We start from the raw sequence: 22478 nt of genomic DNA, 5'->3' as shown, positions 1-22478 counted from the left end.
CTGGACAGAATGATGTGGAGCTGGGTGGCCTCTAAATTTCATGTATGTATGCATGGATGAATTGTACAGTATATATGGCTCAGTATCTCCCAGCTACCCTTCCCTTAAAATCAGTTTTATATGGAGAAGTGAACTGTATGACAAAAATATATTAAACAAAGCTTGTGTCAGTAGCTCCAGAGGATACCTCAAGTCTTTTTCTAGGATTTTAACTGCCAATCCTTGGGTAAGAAGTGTGCCCTTGATGATAAAAAAAAAAACCACACACACACACACCTCATACATTACAACCACAAGAAAGGGTATTTGGATGGCTATGGAATGAATGAAGACCTAAGAAAAAATTTCTGCTCCCTTGGTACAAGCAAAATACAATTCTGAAAACAGCTGGAACGTTGCATCCACTTTCCTCCCTTCCTATTAGTTTGCTCATCGTAATTCTGTGTTAATGGGATCATATCTTGCTTTCTTTAAAAGCCTTTCTTTCTCCTTTGATTGAAATTGAAACTAAACATTAAAGCTGACAGTTTGAAAAAATGAGGCATACAAACAATACTCATCAAGGGGCTCTAAAGAATGTGCCTGTCACAGAAAGCACATTTCACTAATCAGAAGGGAAAATAGCCTTCAGGTTTGCTCAAAACGCCCAGGAAGAACTAAAATAAACTAGATGATAAAGAGGGGCTGACTCCTGATATTTTAGTTGGAGGGCTGCCCCAATGGCTTCTGGTGAATTATTTATTTATTTAATCAGTTTGTATAGCTGCCCATCTCAACAAGTGACTCTGGGTGGCGTACAATATTAATCAGAATTCTTACTGATCTAGCAGGGTTAAGAACAATCCAAGGAGTAAGAGGTGCTATTTTCATCATGATGCCAAAGTCCCAAAATCTGAACCGTGGCCTGTTCTTTGCCTATGCACTATATGGCTTGTGTGGATTTACGGATATTTGACCCTAGGTCAACCTTTGATCATCCTTGCTGCCTTCCTCCACTTGATGAGTGGTGAAGGCACTAGGCTAGAAACTGGGAGATGAGAACTTCTAACTCCATCTTAGGCACAAAGTCATCTGGGTGACCTTGGGCTAGTCTCTCTTTTCAGTCCTAGGAAGGAGGCAAGGGCAAACCACTTCTGAAATCTTGCCAAGAAAATTGCAGGAACTTATCCAGGCAGGCTGTAGGAGTCAGGGTTGACTTGAAGACACATATACACACACCCTTGCTCTACTATAAGGGCTTGTCTCCTGACCTTGGCTCATTTGATTATTTTCTATTGCTTGGACCCCTCATACAGGACAGGTTAAATGTATGTTTTTAATTTCTAAGTAATCAGGGAGGGCAAAATCTCAGGTGGAAGCTCACATCATCTGGCAAATACCCCAAACAGATTTCAAAGGGAAAATTCCTACATTTCCCAACACAAATCAGTAGATAAACAGATTACAGCTATTTTCATTGCAGTGAGTTACCTCTGTACTGTAGAAATCCAGTAGGTAACCAAAGCAAGTTGGAAAAAAAAAGGAATGAAAAGAGGAGTTCAAGAATTTTTAAGCAATGAGATCTTACAGAATTATGAAGTTAAAAATATGCCTGAAGACTGGTTTAACTTAGGACAGGATTTCCTACCCATTGTCTACAAGAACAAAGCATGTTCATTTTATATCACTTTCTCCAAGTCTTCAGGGTATTATAATTGGTGAAGCACTAAGAATGAAATAATATGGTTTTAGAAACTGTGCCCATTCTTCATTTCACACACACTACAAAGTACTTCTAACATTCAAGTTTGCTTCTGTCTCACTTTTCAAGGAAGTGGATAACATACTCATTGGTTGAATCTGAAGATCCATGGTTCCTATAGGGAGTCCTTCAGGTTTATTGCTTTTGGTATGATATTCTTCCCTGATCCTACTTGTAACAGGGAGCAATATGAATTTATAATTGCTATATATTTTTCAAATATTGAGGGATACTAAGAGGTATTGACCAGAGTCAATGAAGAATTGAACAAATAAAGCCACCATGGTAAAACCGCCCAGAGTCCCTATGGTGGGAGGAGATGGGCAGTGACAAATTTGATAGATAGATAGATAGATAGATAGATAGATAGATAGATAGATAGATAGATAGATAGATAGATAGATGGCAGCAGAAGTATCAGAAGCAATGCACAATGATGAACCTAAGGTAAATAAAGGGACTTTGTGTTAATGACCATCCATGGGAGGAGAAATTAAGATTTAGATTCTATACAGCCATAGTCCAAGCACAAAACTAATGCAAATATTGCCCTGTGATCTCATTGTCAGAATGCTTTCAGGACCCAGACTGAAGGAACACGATGAACAGGTGAAGTGGTGTCTAAGAGACCTGCGAGGAAATGTGACTGTGGTAGACAAAAGCTTGGATCTAAGGTGCTTTTTGATGTCCCCGTAACTGCTCCTGCCAATTATAGTCTTGATATATTTGGTACCCATCACAGGCAGTTTCATGAAAATGAAAATAAAAATACACTTTCTTTAAATGGTAAGGCTGTCCTTGGGTGATCAGTTGAAGAAAACGTGGGATTACAGAATACCAAGCGTTCTGTAATTCTGTAACAGAATATTGCCCCCCCCCCCGACTCACACACACATATTCAAAATTCTCTCACAGGAGCAGTTCCTTGCTCATGTGGGGAGCCAGCTAAATCAATTTTTAAATCTGCAGTAAAACTCCCCCAAAAGAAAGACACTTTTTCATGTGGAAATCTTTGCGGCATGTGAAGATCTTTTTTTCTATGCTTCATTGTCAGATTCTACCCTACATTAGAGCTTCAATGGAGCACACAATATTATAAATATTTTCAAGGGCATCGTAACTACAAAAATATAATAGTTTTATGCCCCTGTACTTGTCATGGACATTACAGTCTGGTGAGATAAATGAGAATTTCCAGCCCCAATCCCAGATCTACAATTTAAAGATTCTTTGGGGAAAGAAACTGCTTATTAAACTGATCTGAAAGGGTTGGGCACATATATCTTATGACTCTAACAATGGGCAGAACTTTAAAAGGACCAAATAAAGTTTGTTGTTTGTAGATAAGCAGGTTTCTTTTCCTGCTACCAGTCATGGAATATCACGTGCATTAAAAAGCAACTTCCACCTAAAATAAAAGTAGAGGGGAAGGAGCCATCGCTATTTGCAGCTGATTATGCTGGGAGACATAAAAAGCCAATTTTTCTTCTGCCCTTTTCAAAGTCTTTGGTCATAACTTACAAGGTAACTAACAAAGCAATGATTCTGCACAAGGAAAATGCCTTTCCTTGAACTTAGAAGATAAAAATTAGTGACATGCCAATTTTTTAAGGCTACCCAGATCTTAACTTGGGCTGCCTTGTTCTGGTTCTACTGGAATCGATAGGAAGATTTCTAATGATGCATCTCACCTTCGTGAAGAAGAGCCCATTGCTATAGGCAGCTGAAAAATTTACTGCATTCTGATTATATCAACTATCCTGATGCCCCCAGCTTCTTACATCTTAGAAGCTAGGATTTTTTACTGTTGTCAGCAACAGGTTTAATACTGTGCCAAGCAACGTAAGTAGATCAAAGGCAAATGTAAAAAGAATATTTAAAACAAGAGGCACATTTAAAAATCCTATAGAAGGAACATCAGTAGTACAAAAACTTCAATCTTGCAGGCCAGAGAAGATTCCCTGCCATTCCCATTCCTCAAGCATCACATATATTGACTCCAATTACTTCTCCTCTGCTTTGTCTGCTTACCAGCATAAGGGATGACCCAAGTCTTCCACCCCTGTGGGGCCTTGGAGAAGGAGCATATGACTGCTCCCAGCTGACCACACCTCAACTATCCCAGGAAGAGGAGCTGATAACATTGCATGGGTAACCCTGGGTGGGTGCCTGATTTCCTAGCAGACCACTTTCCCCATCTGCTAAGCACCTTGCCATCAGTTGTATTTGGGCTTTCTACAATGGAAAAAAATGTCTGAGGAAGCTTTCTTAAAATCAATTTATTTCTTCAGAAAACATGGGCATTTCTTAGAAGGGTGTGGCAATGTGAGGAGCCACAATTTTCAGGAAGTATTTGGTATGATCCCTAGTTAATGCTAGTTTTGGGGACATAGAGAAAAGTGAATGAAATTACAGGATCTAGGATAGTTAATGATTTTAACTAGAAAGAGAATGAGGGGTGTATGTGGGAAAGAGAGAGAGGCATGGAAGGGGATATGAATGGTTGAATGTAACAATGTATTTGGACTTGCTCACTTTTGGTACTGGCTGTGCCCACTAATGGGATGTACCAACAATTTATAACTAAGGGACTGAGGGTTTCTAATTAAAATGTGCCCTGTTTTATAGAAGTAACAAGTATTACAGAATCAACCTAAGATCTGCCAGTCAGAAGAATTTTTTTTAATGCTTCTCCTAAAACTCTAGATTTTACCTGAACTGGAGAACAGCAACAATTTGCTTATAATGACACCCAGTGACAACTCTACAGTTAACAGAGCACTTAGGAAAACAAGGAATCTCTTTCTAGTTCAGTGAAAAAGGAGTTACACCAGAAAGGGCTCTGATTTCCCTGGTAATTAATTATTCTGAGAATCTCACTCCCATATAAAAAACCTCCCCTCCCCAACTCTGACAACAAGACTCCAACAGAATTAGGGATATCAACGGGATGTGAATTGCACAGATTAATGGTTTGGTTGATGCATCCCAGAAAAGAGCAATCATGTTAAGATAAAAATAAGATCTATAGTTAGCTGTACTCTACCTCCACAGTTTGTGCTCTCATCAATGCTTGATGCTGGCAGGATTACTAAACAAAAAGAAAAAGGGGGAGGGGAAGTGTCATTATTGTCATCTGTGACACCGTACAGGCAATTAAAATGATTTTGCTCAGTACACAGTAAGTTAATTTCTGCTGCAAAAGAGGCTCTTTCAGAGATCTGGTGAAAAATACAGAATGAAATATAACACAAAGAAAGAAAAACCAGTCTTGAAAAGAACATGCCCCCGATTGCCCCAGAAACATGGAACAGGTTGAGAACTATTCAAATACAACAGTATTCTGTTGGGGAAAGGGCTGGGCACAAATCACAAGTTCATACTGTATATATAAAAACTGAAAGAAGTGAGTAGTGCAATTCAAGTTGCATTCACAAAACCTCTGAATGCCATATGGTATGTTTCAGGTGCATAATATAGCGCACACACTGTGCTTATGCCTCCCCACTCCAAGCTTAGAGCTCATATGACATAATTTATTTCACATCTTTTAACTGAAGAATAATAGCATTCTTGAAATTTGCTGCCATCAGACAAAGCAATGAAATATTTCTGGAGAAAAGATACATTAGTATTTCAAAAAAACCATTTATTTTTATGTTACCTGTCATCTGCCTATCCTCTGTTAGTCACTGATCTGATTCGTCCAAGTTTATCTTACCTTAATGCAAGCTTAATTTTCGTTTCTAATGCAGAATATCTTGTATTTATGAATCACAGGATCCTCTCCCCCGCCATCATAGAAGTTAGCTGTAATTCTATAGCAGACATGTAACTTCTTGAAGATGGTTTAATCAACCATAGCTAAAACTCATCATAACCACTTGCAAAATTATTATACTCCTGCAAAGTATAGATTATTCCCACATTACTCTATTTCTTTTGTACCTACCCTCTGTAATAATGTATTAATTTGTATATTATTCACTCTGCCAAATGCCTTCTTTGGATCTAAATTTATGAAACATGAAAAAACACTAAATAAACCCACCACTACTGCACACATCATCCTACTGATATTAAAAGTAGCAACCACTTCTTTCATATGGGAAGTTCACCCTAACATCTCATCAACTGATCAGATTCTTGCCTCTCTATTGAAACATGTGAAACTGTACCTACCAGGGATCTCATTGTACAGACATTCTTGGTACTGTGTGCTATTCCCAGCACACTGAACAGATCCTGGGCTGTGGATTTCACAGAAACGGCTACGATACTGGATGCTATCTTCATTACATAAACTCCATTCAGACCATTCAGACCAGCCTCCTTAAAATTATGTATGTCAGAAATAAGATAAATTAGGCAGGATGATTCAGTGTCAAGCTAGGAAAAAGTATAAGAGATAAACACAGAACTAAAGGTTTGAATGCAGTTGTTTAGCTGAACATTTAGGTCAGGAGTTGTAGTTCAAAAGCATGTTCATGGTATAAAATCATCAATATATCTTTTCCGACATACACCTAACACATATTGTACAGAACATCCTCACTTAGCAAAGTTAGCTAAAAACCCTTATCCAACCTGCTCTCAGTTTCAGGAGACCTCCTCTGTTAGTTGCAACTTGGAATAAAATGCTCCTTCTACAACTGTTTTTGTAACCATTTGGTAATGAACAACGTACAAAATCATGCTTTTAGGACTAACGCTTTCAACATCACTTTCAAAGCCATCAACAGAATTACATTCATCCTGGCATACTGAATATTTTTTTAAAGTATTGATTTTAATAAAAACTCTAAAGACAGCATGACAGAACGCTGTCAGCTATGGTCCATCAATGGGCTTTTAAAGCATCAGATCTCATACAGCAGAGTAAGTGACAATCGGTAGCTAAGAAGACAGCCTATGAGGCTCAGCTATGTTCCTCCAGCTGACTGAAATTCTGTAGTTCCAACTGGAGGATGTCAGTAGGAAAGATAATACTGAGCATTTAAGAGTAGTAATCTTGGGAAGCACCATACTCTCAGGCCCTGAGGAGCAAATTAAGAGCTTGCTACCTTCACATGGGTGTGTATTGCACAGTGCTTCCTCTGTGTGTAGCCCAATGCAGATATCCTCCCCATTAGTTGGTGCTGGGTTGGTGCAGGACCGAGTGCGCTGGTAGTGTCCACCTCCACATGTTGCTGAGCACTGAGACCAAGGAGTCCAGCAGGACCACGAGCCCTTCACTGTAGATGATTTAGAACACAACAAACAGGCCTTTCTTCACCTGTGTGTTTGATCTACTTCAACCCAAATAATGGCATTATTGCAATAATGACAGACCAAAGGCTATGGTGAAATGATTTTTTATATGGACATCACTATTGTTAAGATTTTAGCCTTACTTTTTATATTGCATACAGCTGCCAATTAATGTAAGTTTGCTAGGTGAGATATAGATGAAATATAAATATTAAGACAATATAAAACTTTATAAATTACTGAAACCAAAAAATAATTAAAACACTGAAGATGTTTAGATGAAGAGACTGTAAGATATTCATTTAAAAATACTTGAGTGAATAAAAGCATCTTCACTGAAAGTACCAAAAAAGATGCTATCATATGAGGCTTTCTGGAAGATTTTTCAATAACAAGGATACTACCACCAAAAATACTTTGCCTTTAATGCATGCATATATCAGAAACCTAGGCTCTGTAGATGTTGCTGCATTACAACTTTTAGCACTTATTAGTCATGCTAGCTGGGATTGCTGGAAATGATAGTTCAGCAACAACTGAACGTATTTCCCAATCCTGCCTAAGACATTATTGCCTTTATTTCATTAGGTCAATGAATTCAGAGAAGATCCTCAAAAGAAGATCTTAACAGTTCAAGTAGGTAAATACATGAGAAAGCAATGTTTAAAAAAACCTGGCCCTAAGCAATTTAGAGTTTTAAGGATTAAAATCAGCATTTTAATGTATGAGCCACTGCAATTAACAAAGCATGGTGTTGTGTGTGAAAATGCGAATCCTGGTAAAGAAAGGATTGATATTATTCTGGACCAGTGACAATTTAAACATTGTTTTTAAATGCAGGCAGTATACTGTTACAGTGTTCTAAATATTTTGGACTAGCCTGGCAAACTAGGATGATACAGTGAAACAATACCAAGTCATTTTGTAAAGAACTGGTCCAATGCTTGGAATACCTTTGACCTTGGTTAAATGCTAAATCAGAAAAAGGGCTTACCTGGGCAAGGATGTGGGTTACAATCCTGATATTCCATTGCAGATCCTATGCAAGGAAGACCACCATTCTTGGGTTCTGGATTGGTGCACATTCGCTTCCTGGTTCTGAAGCCCAGTTCACAATCCCGGGTACAAGATGACCATCCCCCCCAAAAGGACCAGCCACCATTGATAATTCGGATAGAGGTCTTGCCACTTTTCAGAAGGTCATCGACTAGAGCTTTTTGGGGAGAGAAATAAAAGGTGGGGACTTAAATACACAAGTAGGACAACCATATACATACAGAAAATTCAGGCAAACCTGACCGAATGAGCATGTAACCTCCTTCTGGTGATTGGACAAACTACAACTTTCTCTTGGGACTTTAAAGTTGCAGAAGTAGATGGGGACTGCTTGAGTCATTACACAATGAACCACATCTCATCTCCATTTCAAGCAGGCAGAGCATTGTGGATCATCCCTTGGCCCTCTTTTTCTTTTTTTGACTCTGCAGCAAGTTCAAACTTTAGAGGTTAATACAATGCTAAGGCACCATAAAACCCAGCCATACAGAAAACAAAGTATATTCTCTCCACCTCTCTTTCCTGGAAACAGGGGAAGGAGGTCTCTTACCCAGGCAGCATACATTTCTAGTCAGATTTGTAGTCTGATCTTACACAGATATGCAGAAGGAAGTCAGTGACAAGAGGAAAGGCTGGTGTCTACAGTTTTTAGAAATTGGACTACAAGGGCAGCCAGAAATTATGAGTTGCTAACCATCATAATAAATTCAAATAAATTAAAAAATAAAAATAAATCATAGTAGTCTAATTAGATATTGATATATCAGCTACCCTAATTTTGAATCAGTTTCCATTTCCCCTTCCTGAAGTGTGTTCCTCACAGATCAAATTGTATTTGCTCTTAAATAAGATACGTCCACCTTCCTTGATATTACTCACAAGGCAAGGACAGTTTCAGTTCTGATTTTCTGCCAATGGCTGGTGCTGAGTAAGCACCAGGGAAAGGATCTCCATCTGCATTTTTATGCTTTGATAGCACAAAATGATAATAAAAATTTTCCACTCTTCATATTAATGAAGATATCATAAAGAAGATGGAATGATTACCTCTGGGGAAAGCTAGGCCAAAGTCTAAGAGTTTCACTATAAAAGATACATGACTATCTCATCTGCCATTCTGATCCCAAAATAGCCAGCCAGCAGAAATAAGGGGAACAAACAGGAAGCAGAAGCCATTGCCCTTCATTCATTTGTCGGACTCCCTTTTAAAGCCAACCATTGCTACATCTTGTGGCAGCATAATTACGCATAACTTAATTAGGCAATATTTGAAGAAATTCTCTTTATCCTTCAAACAGGCTTTAGTGTTATGTGAGTAATATCAGCCTCTATCATACTTCTCCCATTATTCCTTCTTTCCTAAACTAAAAGTCACAAATTATTATCTTTCCTTGTAATTGAGTTGTCTCAGCCCCCTGGCTGTTTTGAATGCCTTTCTGGTTCTTTCAGCTCTGTAATATCTTTTGAATGCAGCAACCAAAACTGTGCAAAATATACCATACTAAGTATATAAGATATTGATAATCTTATTTTACATCCCTCCCTTCTGATCCCTAGCATGGAAATTGCCTTTTTCACAACCAAGCTGACTTCTTAATTGAATTTTTCATATGAGCCTGAAAAGTCTTTCTCGGTCAGTTACTGACAACAAAGTCTACCTAGTTGCAAATGGCTAAACAAACAAACGAACAGGAGATTCCACGGATGCAGTTTACCAGCCCATCTGAACTAGAGAGAGAATGCTTCTCCAAAGTATATTAGGACAGTTAATAGAGGTTTTGCTGTCTAAATGACAAAGAAATCCAAATAAGATATAGAACAGTTTTTCATGGACGATTCTTACAAAGTGAAACCTCACTCTTTTAAATATATAAGTCAAGCCTGCAGATTTGCACATTACTGCAAATATAGGCCCTGCTCATCAAATAATGAGCAAAAAGAACTGAAGTTCAGTAAGCAGGCAAACAAAAAGATTTAATCTACCCATGTCATACCATAGATGATTCTGATCACAGTATTTTTGCATATAATCAGGGTCCCCCAGTTTCTTCTGAGATACCTTGATGTAGCATGTTCCTGGTCAGTGAGTGATTCCACTTAGTAATTCTTATATTCCTGGGGAATTTTGGGATGGGCACCTTTATAAACCCAGAAATTAAGAGACTATAACAAAGCTTCCACTAAATCCCATGAGTTTCATCCATTCCAGTCTCACAGAATCCATCATCCCCACCAGCTGGCTTTGTTCTGCTCTGTTGCTAGCAGCACTGATTGGTGCTTATCCAACCCTGTGCTTCATCCACCCAGACCTCCACTATCTAAAACAAGGAGCTTAATGCAGCCCTCAAGTTGTCTGTCTTCGGGCAAGACATACAATCCGTGTCGCAAACTGCAGAGCCATCATTGGGGCAAAAACGACTCTCGGTCTTCTTCCTGCCAAACTGTAGGTCATGGGGATCAGCCAGCTGAGCACGACAGGTGTAACGGAAGCGCTGCTCTTGGCGGGCCCCACTTTGAGTAATATTGGTAGGTGTCCAAGGCGTCCACGGTGTACTTCTCCGCACCTCTGGGCAGGCCTCTGGGCTGCAGGTTTTGTATTCCTATAAAAAGGAAGAGAAGGAAAAAGGGGAAACCAAACCAAAATCCTTAACATTTGCTTGGGGAAATACAACTTTACCACTACCCTGGGGTACTCTGCAATTTAAGCAGTCATAAAATAAACCTTGAATATTTGATTAAAAATACAGAAATCGTTGAGGCAGAAACAAAGCTCAGAAGGCCTATAAAGCAAGTTCTCTTATTGCTCCCAGTGCTTTAATTAATAGAATATAATACTGAGGTGGCAGACAATGGCTGAATAATATACATAGCCACGCCTATGCACACAAATTTTATAGGCAAAGTCCTCGTTTTCACTAAGGTGGTAAAACATTGGGGGGTGTCACTTCAGAAACAGATTCTCATGACTGAATGCTATACTTTGTTGACGCTTTTTAAAAAATACTCTTCAGATAAAAATATTGATGCCAGGATGGTTTCTATCCCAGCTTTCCATCTAAACAGAGTCTTAGAGAAACATAGGAGAAGCATCCATGTTGTGTTTATTCCTGTAAACAGTTTCTACCCACAGGATAAAAACAAATAAATTAGAAAATGCAGCAGTCTAATATTATTCCCCATCAAACACCTTCTAGAGGGTACCTATGTTAGCTTCTTACAGCAAAAATAACTTTTAAATCACCTTGAGGGCAGATATTAATTTTGGCCCTCAATAAGACCAGAGTTTCAGATTAACACAGAAACACAGCGGAATCTCAGACTTGTTAAAAACTAACAAAACATTCCTCACTATGCTAGACATTGCTTGTGGACATGAAACATTCTGTGGAGAACTTAGAAGAAGTGCTAAATTAACTTTCTGCTTTGGGAAGAAAGTTCTTCTCGACTGTGTCCTACAACCAAATATCACTGAGAACTGAGGCAGCTCCAATATCTTAGTCTCAGTATCTTTTATGTAGCTCTACCTGAAATTGTCACAGTCCAGCCCACAACTCTCTTAGCCCCAAGATCTCATTATCAATGCAGCTCCACTGAAAACAACAGAGTTTGGATATAATGCTAGAGCACCTTTCCCAGACTGATTAATTGCCATATTTAAAAGGCCATATATTAGCTCAAAAACACATGTTTTGGAATTACACAGATTCCCAAGTGAAGGAAGGAATTTATTACTCTGAGTTTGTTTCTTTGTTATTTTGATTTATAAAACTACCCCAACTCAAAGCTGACTCTGGCCATGTGCTATTAAAACCAGTTCAGTTCCTAATTGGGTAGGAGCTGTGAGTCCAGGAGGACCCCCAAATTGTGCACCATCTCTGAATGACGAAGCGCAACCCCATTCAGAACCAAAGTTGGAATATGGGACTTCCGAGGGAGGTATGGTGAACTGAAGACGGCTCTGCAAAAGTGATGACCATGGCAAAGACCAGGGAACCAGTGAGTAGACCAGTTACTTGGAACCTCTCTGGATAAAGAGAGTATGGGAGATTGCCTACATGTGCTCCGGATAGCTGCTCCCAGTGAGGAGACCACAGGCAGTGGTTTTCCACGGGTTTCAGTGCTGGGAGATGATGGGATTAGCCAACTTGCTCACAACCGCAGTGGAGACTTTTAAAGGACATTAAGTTTGCAAACATCACTTTCTAATCACTTTTTGAAATCGCTCATTAACTACTTCTAAGCTATTAGAGACCTTCAACAAGGCAAGTTTGAAAACGCCAGCTGAATCTCCCTTCAATCCTGAACAAAAGAACATTTTAATCACAAGCTTAAGAATTTAAAGAATCTGAAATAAACAGCAAAAAGTTAAGTAAGATTTTGATCCTAGAAAGTTATAAATAGACTAAGGGTCCAGATAAAATTGGAATATGGAAACTTTTACAATAAGATTTTGGAATTAATTATAATGTACAAACAATTTCTTGTGGGAAATAGATCCTGTTTTGTTATTTACAAGACATAACATACCGTAGATAAATAAGTTCATGATTTCAAAAACTGGACACTAGAGGGGACTAAAGATTTTAGGTAGAGGAAAGATATATGGCCCTGCAAGATGGTGCAAAATGTTATGACAATAAAAATACTGAAAGAGACTTTTGAAGAACGAAATCAGAAAATAATAGTCACAATATCAACAATGTCAGTAATGAAGTCTGCTTCTATGGACAGACTATGTCCAAAAGATGTTACTGAAGAAATGTCAGATGTAGAACAAATTTTATCTGACTAGATAGAGATGGCATCAAAAGTGGATTTACAACTGACAGGCCAAGAGAATGATTTAGAAAAGAATGTTTCACTGGATTTACAAAAGACACTGGCTGAGGTTTTAAAATTTAACAGGGAAATACAAATGACAAACCTGGATAATTTTTTCCTACTGGTTTTATAAAAAAGGCTTGTTAAAGCCTTGAAGAACCTTGAAGAACAAAGAACAACTGAAGAGAAATCAAATCCGACAACAATATTTGAATGAACGATTAAGACTGTTAGAAGTAAAAGGAAGGAATATAAAGTTGGTTTATTTGATCAAAGTTAAAATAAGATATGTTGTTTCTTCTGGCTACCCTTTATGGACTTTCTGCTGACACTAGGACTGAAAAGGTGATGCTTTATGGATTTGTCTATAGATAAGAGATGGGATATGGGATAAAGAGATAATTGTTTGTAACTTTAGGGAGGGTGAAGAGTTACTAAATTTGTTTATACTTGTTCTGATGAAGATTGGAAGTCACTTTTTAATATATTTCTTTTTTCTTTATTATATTATTTCTTTTCTTTTCTTTTCCCTTGCACTTTTTTACTCCTTTTCTCTATTCTCTTTTGTTTCTTTACGTTTAGTTTGTATTAGATTTTACTATTATAATCAAAATTCATAATCAAAATTATATATACATACATACGTACACACATATATACATACATAAAGAACCAAAGATGGAATATCATTGGGACCATACCAAACATGTATCCATAGCCACTCAGTCAGGTTTAAAGGTTGAGCCTGTTCCTTCCCATCCAGATCCAACAGTCTCCAGACACTGAAACCGGGCCTTGATGGCATTACTTGGTCTGGTGAGTGTCAAAGCCACTGTCTTGGATGAAACCCAGAGCATCCAGGAGTACATCAGTAAGATGGCACCCAAAGATGAACTGCTAAGATAACGTCTGAGGCAGCAGCAGACATGGGAGGAAGTTCAAGCAGATGAAATGCCATGGCAAGACAAGACCCTGCATGGGATGTACCATCAACAGAAAGCTGAGGTGGCTAACATTGGGAAATCCTACCAGTGGCTGGAAAAGGCTGGATTAAAAGATAGCACTGAGGCACTGATCACAGCAGCATGAGAACAGGCCCTAAGACAGATCCATAGAAGCAGGGGTCTACCTCCAGACAATGAAATAGGGCATTGATGGCATTACCTGGTCAACCAGTAATCAGGACTGATTATACTTAACCCCATACTACCAGATGATCTCATCCCATGTTTTCATGTCAAGGAGAGTCAAGACTGTCAAGTCCTGAAAAACCCTGAATACTAGAAGTGTCAGATTGGATCTCTCTCCACCTGACAACACTGACTGGAAAAGGCCAAGGAGAAAGGAGGAGAACTACTGCAACACCAAGCCTCCCACTCCTAGATCCCTGAGCTGGTCTATAAGGATACCATTATCAATGGTATCAAAAGCTGCTGAGAGATCAAGGAGAATCGGGACAGTTGCATCACTTCCATCCTGGCTCTGCAGACGTCATCAACAAGTATGAGCAATGATGTCTCCATATTTTGCCCTAGCCTGAAAACCCAATTGCAATGGGTCCAGATAATCTGCTTCCTCTAGGGCACTCTGGAACTATAGTCTGACCTACTTCTCAACAACCTTACTGAGAAAGTGAAGGTTGGAGATTGGATGAAAATTGTCCAGAACCATTGAGGAGAGGGCACACCACTGTCTCCTTCTAGACAGCAGAACCACCCTGTGTCTCAAGGATCAATTTATTGCTGTGTGGATCCAATCACATATCATTTCCCAGGAGAGTGCCTTGTTCAAGTCACCTTTCTAATCTGGGATGGCATCTTCTCCTGGAAGATGTAGGCAGGCTTGAATTGTCTCTCCAGGAAAAACAGTCATCTGAGCAGGTCATTCCTTAATCTCCCATTATTTTCACTATACCTAATAAGAGAATCTTCAGCAAAGGATCGTTACCTTGTCGTGGTGCTGGAGCTTGAGCACCTCAATGATGCCATGAGCTAAACCGTGAAGGGCCACCCAAGACGGGAAGGTCATGACAGAGAGGTCAGACTAAACGCGATCCCTGGGGAAGGTAATGGCAACCCACCTCAGTATTCTTGCCGTGAAAACTAAATGGATCAGTACAACCAGAGATATGTCGGTATACCATCGGAAGATGAGACCCCCAGGTCGGAAGATGATCAAAATGCTACTGGGGAGGAACAGAGGATGAGCTCAACTAGTCCCAGACATGATGACGCAGCTAGCTCAAAGCCGAAAGGACGGCTAGCGGCCGACGGTGCTGGTGGTGAACGGCGAATCCGATGTTCTAAGGATCAACACACCATTGGAACCTGGAATGTAAGATCTATGAGCCAGGGCAAATTGGATGTGGTTATTGGTGAGATGTCAAGATTAAAGATAGACATTCTGGGCGTCAGTGAACTGAAATGGACTGGAATGGGCCACTTCACATCAAATGACCACCAGATCTACTACTGCGGACAAGAGGACCACAGAAGAAATGGAGTAGCCTTCATAATTAATACTAAAGTGGCTAAAGCAGTGCTTGGATACAACCCAAAAAACGACAGAATGATCTCAATTCGAATTCAGGGCAAGCCATCTAACATCACAGTGATCCAAATATACGCCCCAACCACAAATGCTGAAGAAGCTGAAGTAGAGCAGTTCTATGAGGATCTGCAGCACCTACTGGACAACACGCCTAAAAGAGATGTTATTTTCATCACAGGAGACTGGAATGCTAAGGTAGGCAGTCAAATGACACCTCGAATTACAGGTAAGTATGGCCTGGGAGAACAAAACGAAGCAGGACACAGGCTGATAGAATTTTGCCAAGACAATTCACTCTGCATAACAAACACTCTCTTCCAACAACCTAAGAGACGGCTTTATACATGGACTTCACCAGATGGACAACACCGAAATCAGATTGATTACATCCTTTGCAGCCAAAGGTGGCGGACATCTGTACAGTCGGTAAAAACAAGGCCTGGAGCTGACTGTAGTTCAGATCACGAACTTCTTCTTGCACGATTTAGGATCAGACTAAAGAGATTAGGGAAGACCCACAGATCAGCTAGATATGAGCTCACTAATATTCCTAAGGAATATGCAGTGGAGGTGAAGAATCGATTTAAGGGACTGGACTTAGTAGATAGGGTCCCGGAAGAACTATGGACAGAAGTTGGCAGCATTGTTCAGGAGGCGGCAACAAAATACATCCCAAAGAAAGAGAAAACCAAGAAGGCAAAATGGCTGTCTGCTGAGACACTAGAAGTAGCCCAAGAAAGAAGGAAAGCAAAAGGCAACAGTGATAGGGGGAGATATGCCCAATTAAATGCAAAATTCCAGAGGTTAGCCAGAAGAGATAAGGAATTATTTTTAAACAAGCAATGCGTGGAAGTGGAAGAAGACAATAGAATAGGAAGGACAAGAGACCTCTTCCAGAAAATTAGAAACATTGGAGGTAAATTCCAGGCAAAAATGGGTATGATCAAAAACAAAGATGGCAAGGACCTAACAGAAGAAGAAGAGATCAAGAAAAGGTGGCAAGAATATACAGAAAACCTGTATAGGAAGGATAACAATATCAGGGATAGCTTTGACGGTGTGGTTGGTGAGCTAGAGCCAGACATCCTGAAGAGTGAGATTGAGTGGGCCTTAAGAAGCATTGCTAATAACAAGGCAACAGGAGACGACGGCATCCCAGCTGAACTGTTCAAAATCTTGCAAGATGATGCTGTCAAGGTAACGCATGCTATATGCCAGCAAATTTGGAAAACACAAGAATGGCCATCAGACTGGAAAAAATCAACTTATATCCCCATACCAAAAAAGGGAAACACTAAAGAATGTTCAAACTATCAAACAGTGGCACTCATTTCACATGCCAGTAAGGTAATGCTCAAGATCCTGCAAGGTAGACTTCAGCAGTTCATGGAGCAAGAATTGCCAGATGTACAAGCTGGGTTTAGAAAAGGCAGAGGAACTACAGACCAAATTGCCAATATCCGCTGGATAATGGAAAAAGCCAGGGAGTTTCAGAAAAACATCTATTTCTGTTTTATTGACTATTCTAAAGCCTTTGACTGTGTGGACCATAACAAATTGTGGCAAGTTCTTAGCGGTATGGGGATACCAAGTCATCTTGTATGCCTCCTGAAGAATCTGTATAACGACCAAGTAGCAACAGTAAGAACAGACCACGGAACAACAGACTGGTTTAAGATTGGGAAAGGAGTACGGCAGGGCTGTATACTCTCACCCTACCTATTCAACTTGTATGCAGAACACATCATGCGACAAGCTGGCCTTGAGGAATCCAAGGCTGGAGTTAAAATCTCTGGAAGAAACATTAACAATCTCAGATATGCAGATGATACCACTTTGATGGCTGAAAGCAAAGAGGAACTGAGGAGCCTTATGATGAAGGTGAAAGAAGAAAGTGCAAAAGCTGGTTTGCAGCTAAACCTCAAAAAAACCAAGATTATGGCAACCAGCTTGATTGATAACTGGCAAATAGAGGGAGAAAATGTAGAAGCAGTGAAAGACTTTGTATTCCTAGGTGCAAAGATTACTGCAGATGCTGACTGCAGTCAGGAAATCAGAAGACGCTTAATCCTTGGGAGAAGAGCAATGACAAATCTCGATAAAATAGTTAAGAGCAGAGACATCACACTGACAACAAAGGTCCGCATAGTTAAAGCAATGGTGTTCCCTGTAGTAACATATGGCTGCGAGAGCTGGACCATAAGGAAGGCTGAGCGAAGGAAGATCGATGCTTTTGAACTGTGGTGTTGGAGGAAAATTCTGAGAGTGCCTTGGACTGCAAGAAGATCCAACCAGTCCATCCTCCAGGAAATAAAGCCAGACTGCTCACTTGAGGGAATGATATTAAAGGCAAAACTGAAATACTTTGGCCACATAATGAGAAGACAGGACACCCTGGAGAAGATGCTGATGCTAGGGAGAGTGGAAGGCAAAAGGAAGAGGGGCCGACCAAGGGCAAGATGGATGGATGATATTCTAGAGGTGACGGACTCGTCCCTGGGGGAGCTGGGGGTGTTGACGACCGACAGGAAGCTCTGGCGTGGGCTGGTCCATGAAGTCACGAAGAGTCGGAAGCGACTAAACGAATAAACAACAACAATAAGAGAATATTCTACAACAACTGTAACTACATCAGCAACAATCAATTTGAGTGATTGTTGCAGGACAGTCAAGATAACAAGACATATCCAGGAAATTTTTCTTATCATCTCTACATTGTGATAAGACTTCGTTGAGATTAATTTTAAAATTCAAAATTAATTAAAGCTAATGTCAATTTTAGAAGATGAGAGAAGCTAAATGCTCTCCAAGAATGGAAATTGGTAGCCAGCAATGTTTTGTTTTCTTTTTCTCCTGGGTCTTACAGGATTTGTTCTCCATCTTGAGATACTTATTTTTTCTTTTCCTCCTGTAGCAGGTCTCAGATAAAGCTGTTACAAGAATCTTGAAGAAGTGAAGCAAAGTAATCCAACAAAGCAATATCAAACCTTTTAAAATAGAAAACATACCACAGCGCAGCCTGGACAAGAGTTTCCATTTTCACAAGACCTCTGCCTGGAGTGCATCCCTCCACCACAGTTTGCACTACATTTATTCCAAGGCCCCCACGAAGACCAGAAGATTGGTAATGGGCATGGACTGTTCTCATTGCAGAATCTGAATGCAAATAAAAATGGAAAGGAAAATGGAAGAAGAAACAGTCAGTGTTCTAGATCTCTCCAAGCACAAGGAAAAGTTGGAAATGATTCCTCAGATCTATTTATACCATCAAGAAGATATCACCTTTTCTGAAGCTAATGTCAGTCTGAGTAGAAACACAACCGTATGAAAACAAATACATGGGACAAATAGGTCCCATGTTTAGGCCACTGGAATCAGTAAAACTCAGACTAATTTTGGCTAACCTGCCTCACTGATTGCATTGGAATAAAGCAGGACTTCCTTGATCAAAATGCAACTCTCTTTTGACAAAGTCAAGTTTAAAATAAGTGAAGGACTGGTATCTTTCAATAGTAGGGGGATAAGTTAGGGCTTATCAGTTCATACTGAATTATAGCACTTTGTGTTTTGCTTTGATTCTACTTTAATATTAAAATTATTGTCATGTAATTATGAGTTGACACAACTATGGTATAATAATGCTAGGATCCAGCATTATTAGGTTGCCTTGACAGGAGTTTTCATACATTTCCTTCAGGCTTTCCAGATATTAGAAATCAGATGTACATGTACATAATAAAAAACAGAAAACACATTTTATTACTATACCATCTTTCTTCAGTCATTGCCTGGATATAAAATAGACTAAATATATTTCAGAAACAGGCAACTTTACAAATGTTTATTGCCAGAGCTGCAAATTATCTTAATATTAAACCCTTAAGAAATTTGTACAGAATGTAGAATACCAGCTTTTTGGAATTAAATTGGCCTAAATAGCAACTAAGCTGCAATACTAGAAGAAAGCTATCTTTTAATATTGGTTAGAAAGCAATATATTGGATATAATTGAGCTCAGTCAGTCATTACCTTTTGAACCTGCTATGAAAGAGCACTGTGCAGTCTTAGCAAACACATTTTTGTTCAGAGATAAACTCTACATTGTTAACTAAGATTTATTTCCAAGAAAGTTTTTATTCTTTAATTCAGTACACCCACGTGAATAGGGATTATTTTCAGAGGACCACAGCCTTCCTCTGTATCAAAAAAATAACCTGGAACCACATTTATATTTCCCCAATCTCTTTCAATTCTTTTGTTTCTTTTAGTTATACAAATAACAATTTTATACAAGCTATTAATAAAAAAAAATTGGCAAAGTTACTTTTCCCTCTAAAACCTAAAAAAAGTATGGTATTCAACTGGGTCCAACAACAGTGTCTATTTATTATTACCCCAATATTTTTGCTTGTTTTGAAATAATACTTTCTAGTTCCATTTAATCACTTAGTTCCTCGATAGAAACAGACCACTAAGTTCAAGGAAATTAGCAAAGCGAACAGGAAAAGCATTGTTTTCAGTGATCACAAGTTCACTCATAATCAAGTCCAGAATGATGGAGCAAATGACTTTTACATTCTGAATTCCTGAAGATGCTTCTGCTGACTATCCTTAGGCCAAGAAAATAATGTATGGGTCTTGGAAATATATCTGTGCTTTCAGGAATTTCTCACCAATATTTTAAAATCTTGGGACTACCGCAACATACTGTGGTAAGAAAAAACCAAAACGACATGCCATGGTCTTAACCATAATACCAGTATGGGCTCTTTGCAGGTGTTCCACATTCTCCTTATTCTTCTAACCCAAGTCATATACAAACTTCTTTAACATCATCTTCATGATTCATTGTATCTATTGTATATAAGAAACAGTTTGCCATCTGTATGATTGCTCTCCAGAATTGGTGACAGCCTGCATTTAAAAACAGCTTCATGAACATGCAATGTAGGCTCTGTGTACCTTTCTTAAAAAGCAGTGGCTATTTTTATGGCAATTCCCAGATGTTATCTTTTTGAGTAATTATTACCAGAGGCCTACAGACCAAGGATATGCAACAAAATACTGTATTATATTACTACATTGTAGTATCACTTTCTTGTAAGAATTCTCTTGGCCAGACTTCTGGTCAGCCAGGCCTATCTCAATGAGCTATTCCATTCCCAGGCTCCATCCCTCCTTTTCAGATTTTCTTTTCCACCTGACATTTGACATCCTGTAATGCCTGACCATGTTCAGTCCTTAATGGGCTGTTTTTTTGGAGGTGGGGATTCTGGAGGATTTGGGGGAAGGCGGCACCGTTTAGGAAGTATTCAAGTATCTCCCTGTGGTTCTCCTTTCCCAATGCCCCTATTTACAATATTTATATGCTATTTGTCACACATTTTTCTTTGGATCTGACACCTTAGTTTGTTTCTTGAGGGAAATATCCCTTTTCCTTCAGCATTAAGTAGCCTTAGGATGGCTACTGGGCCCTGTTCTAAGATAAATTGTGCAGCAGAGGAATCAGCTGTAGACTCTGCCCTCCCGAATCAGCAACTTTGACAACTTAACACTGATGCATCTGCTTTCCATTGTGAGTCTGACTTTAATTGTCATGTGTGTCTTCTGAGCATGTGCTATAGTCACAATTTTAACGTTTTGCATATTTCTAGCCCTCATTTCCACCCTGAGTTCTGCAAGACAGATTACAATCTAGAAACAAAGTAATAAAGAGATTAATTTTAAAAAATACAATAAAAATAACTTAATTCACATAAAACAAATTAAATGACAAAAGCCAACAACAACAGTAAAAGACAATTGTAAAACCATTCAGAAAACAATGTAATTTTTATTAGTATTTAAAAAGTAAAAATGAAAGAATGGGTACTAAATCTGTTGTGAATGTTTCTGGGAAGAGGGTGCTGGGATAGTCCTATCTACAGGTGCCAGCTCCCCAGCCTCCTTAGTGGGGGCACTGTGGGAGACTTTTGATCATCACCCCCACAAATGGGCAAGTTTAGAGTGGAAAAAGCCACTGTGCAGGGTGTTATGCCACGCGGTGTCCACCTCTTTCCCAAGAAAACACAAAGCTCTGGTTCAGAGTTTGGCAGATGTTTAGGGATGGGGAACATCTCTCACCGCTCCTCTCTGCTTTGTCCGACACAGACCCTGCCTCCGTATCGCGGAGCAGGGTTGCTGCATGACCTCTGACGGACCTGAAAGCCAATCCCACAGGAAGTGCTGCAGGGGGCCCAGGACGACCATGGGGTCCAAGCTCCATTCCTGACAGAGGGGAAGGGAAAGGAGGAGAGATAAAACATGGCATCTGGGTTAATGTTTTTGTTCAGTCTTATGGTAAGTTCAATCCCACTGGCTATGCAGTACCGGCAGGTATGCAGAGCTGACTATTTTTATTAAAAACATATTAGTAGAATTAAATACCCCCCACACTAGGAAATTTAGAATTAGAAGGATAATTCAAAAAGTAGTAATTTCATTGTGAGCAGATTTATCTTATGTAAATTATAACACAAGCAGCTTTAGATTTTATAAACCCAATCCCTTACACATTCCCCATTATTAATAAATTTGCAATCTTACTATAATTTCTTATGTTTGCAAACTTTGAGACAAAATTTTTGATATTACAGAAGAATAAGAGGGAGAACTAGGTTGAAAGGGGAAGATTAAATTTAGTCTAACCTTCGGAAGTTTGATTTCTAAACTATTATTTGATTTATGTAACAAAGCTTCATAAGTACTGAGTCTGTAATCATATAATACTGTATACCCATTCAAAAGGCTCAAAGTAGGTTATGAACTTTTAAAAAAGCTAATGATACAAACTAAAATCTAGAAATTGCTACATAAAAATCAGAACATCATTCTTTCAGACTCTTAACACTCCCTACAAATGAACAGTGGACATTTGTTTACACATATTTTTAATGGATATTTTAAAAGATTCAGGTAATATCTCTAGGTTTAGCATTGGTTAAAACAGCAAACCACTGTTGAATATATATATAGTAGATTCTGTTGTCCTTTTTTTATTTTTTTCTCTACCATAGCTTTT

General features: G+C 39.1%; 1 protein-coding gene across 1 annotated transcript in view; it reads right to left on the bottom strand.

Moving 5' to 3' along the window:
* SEMA5B (semaphorin 5B) overlaps positions 1–22478 on the bottom strand; it is a 201012-nt gene that overhangs the window by 17938 nt on the left and 160596 nt on the right. Inside the window, exons 14-20 of the mRNA XM_063309048.1 lie at positions 21542–21685; positions 18427–18574; positions 10422–10647; positions 7986–8204; positions 6805–6975; positions 5924–6073; positions 4788–4832 (exon numbers count right to left, since the gene is read on the bottom strand). Of these exons, the coding sequence (XP_063165118.1) occupies positions 4788–4832; positions 5924–6073; positions 6805–6975; positions 7986–8204; positions 10422–10647; positions 18427–18574; positions 21542–21685 (1103 nt within the window). The remainder of the gene's footprint in view (positions 1–4787; positions 4833–5923; positions 6074–6804; positions 6976–7985; positions 8205–10421; positions 10648–18426; positions 18575–21541; positions 21686–22478) is intronic.

This window comes from Candoia aspera, chromosome 1 (genome assembly GCF_035149785.1).
Source record: "Candoia aspera isolate rCanAsp1 chromosome 1, rCanAsp1.hap2, whole genome shotgun sequence".
In the NCBI taxonomy this organism is placed as follows: domain Eukaryota; kingdom Metazoa; phylum Chordata; class Lepidosauria; order Squamata; family Boidae; genus Candoia; species Candoia aspera.
The sequence above is the reverse complement of the archived record's forward strand: the minus strand, read 5'-3'. Positions and strand labels throughout refer to the sequence as shown.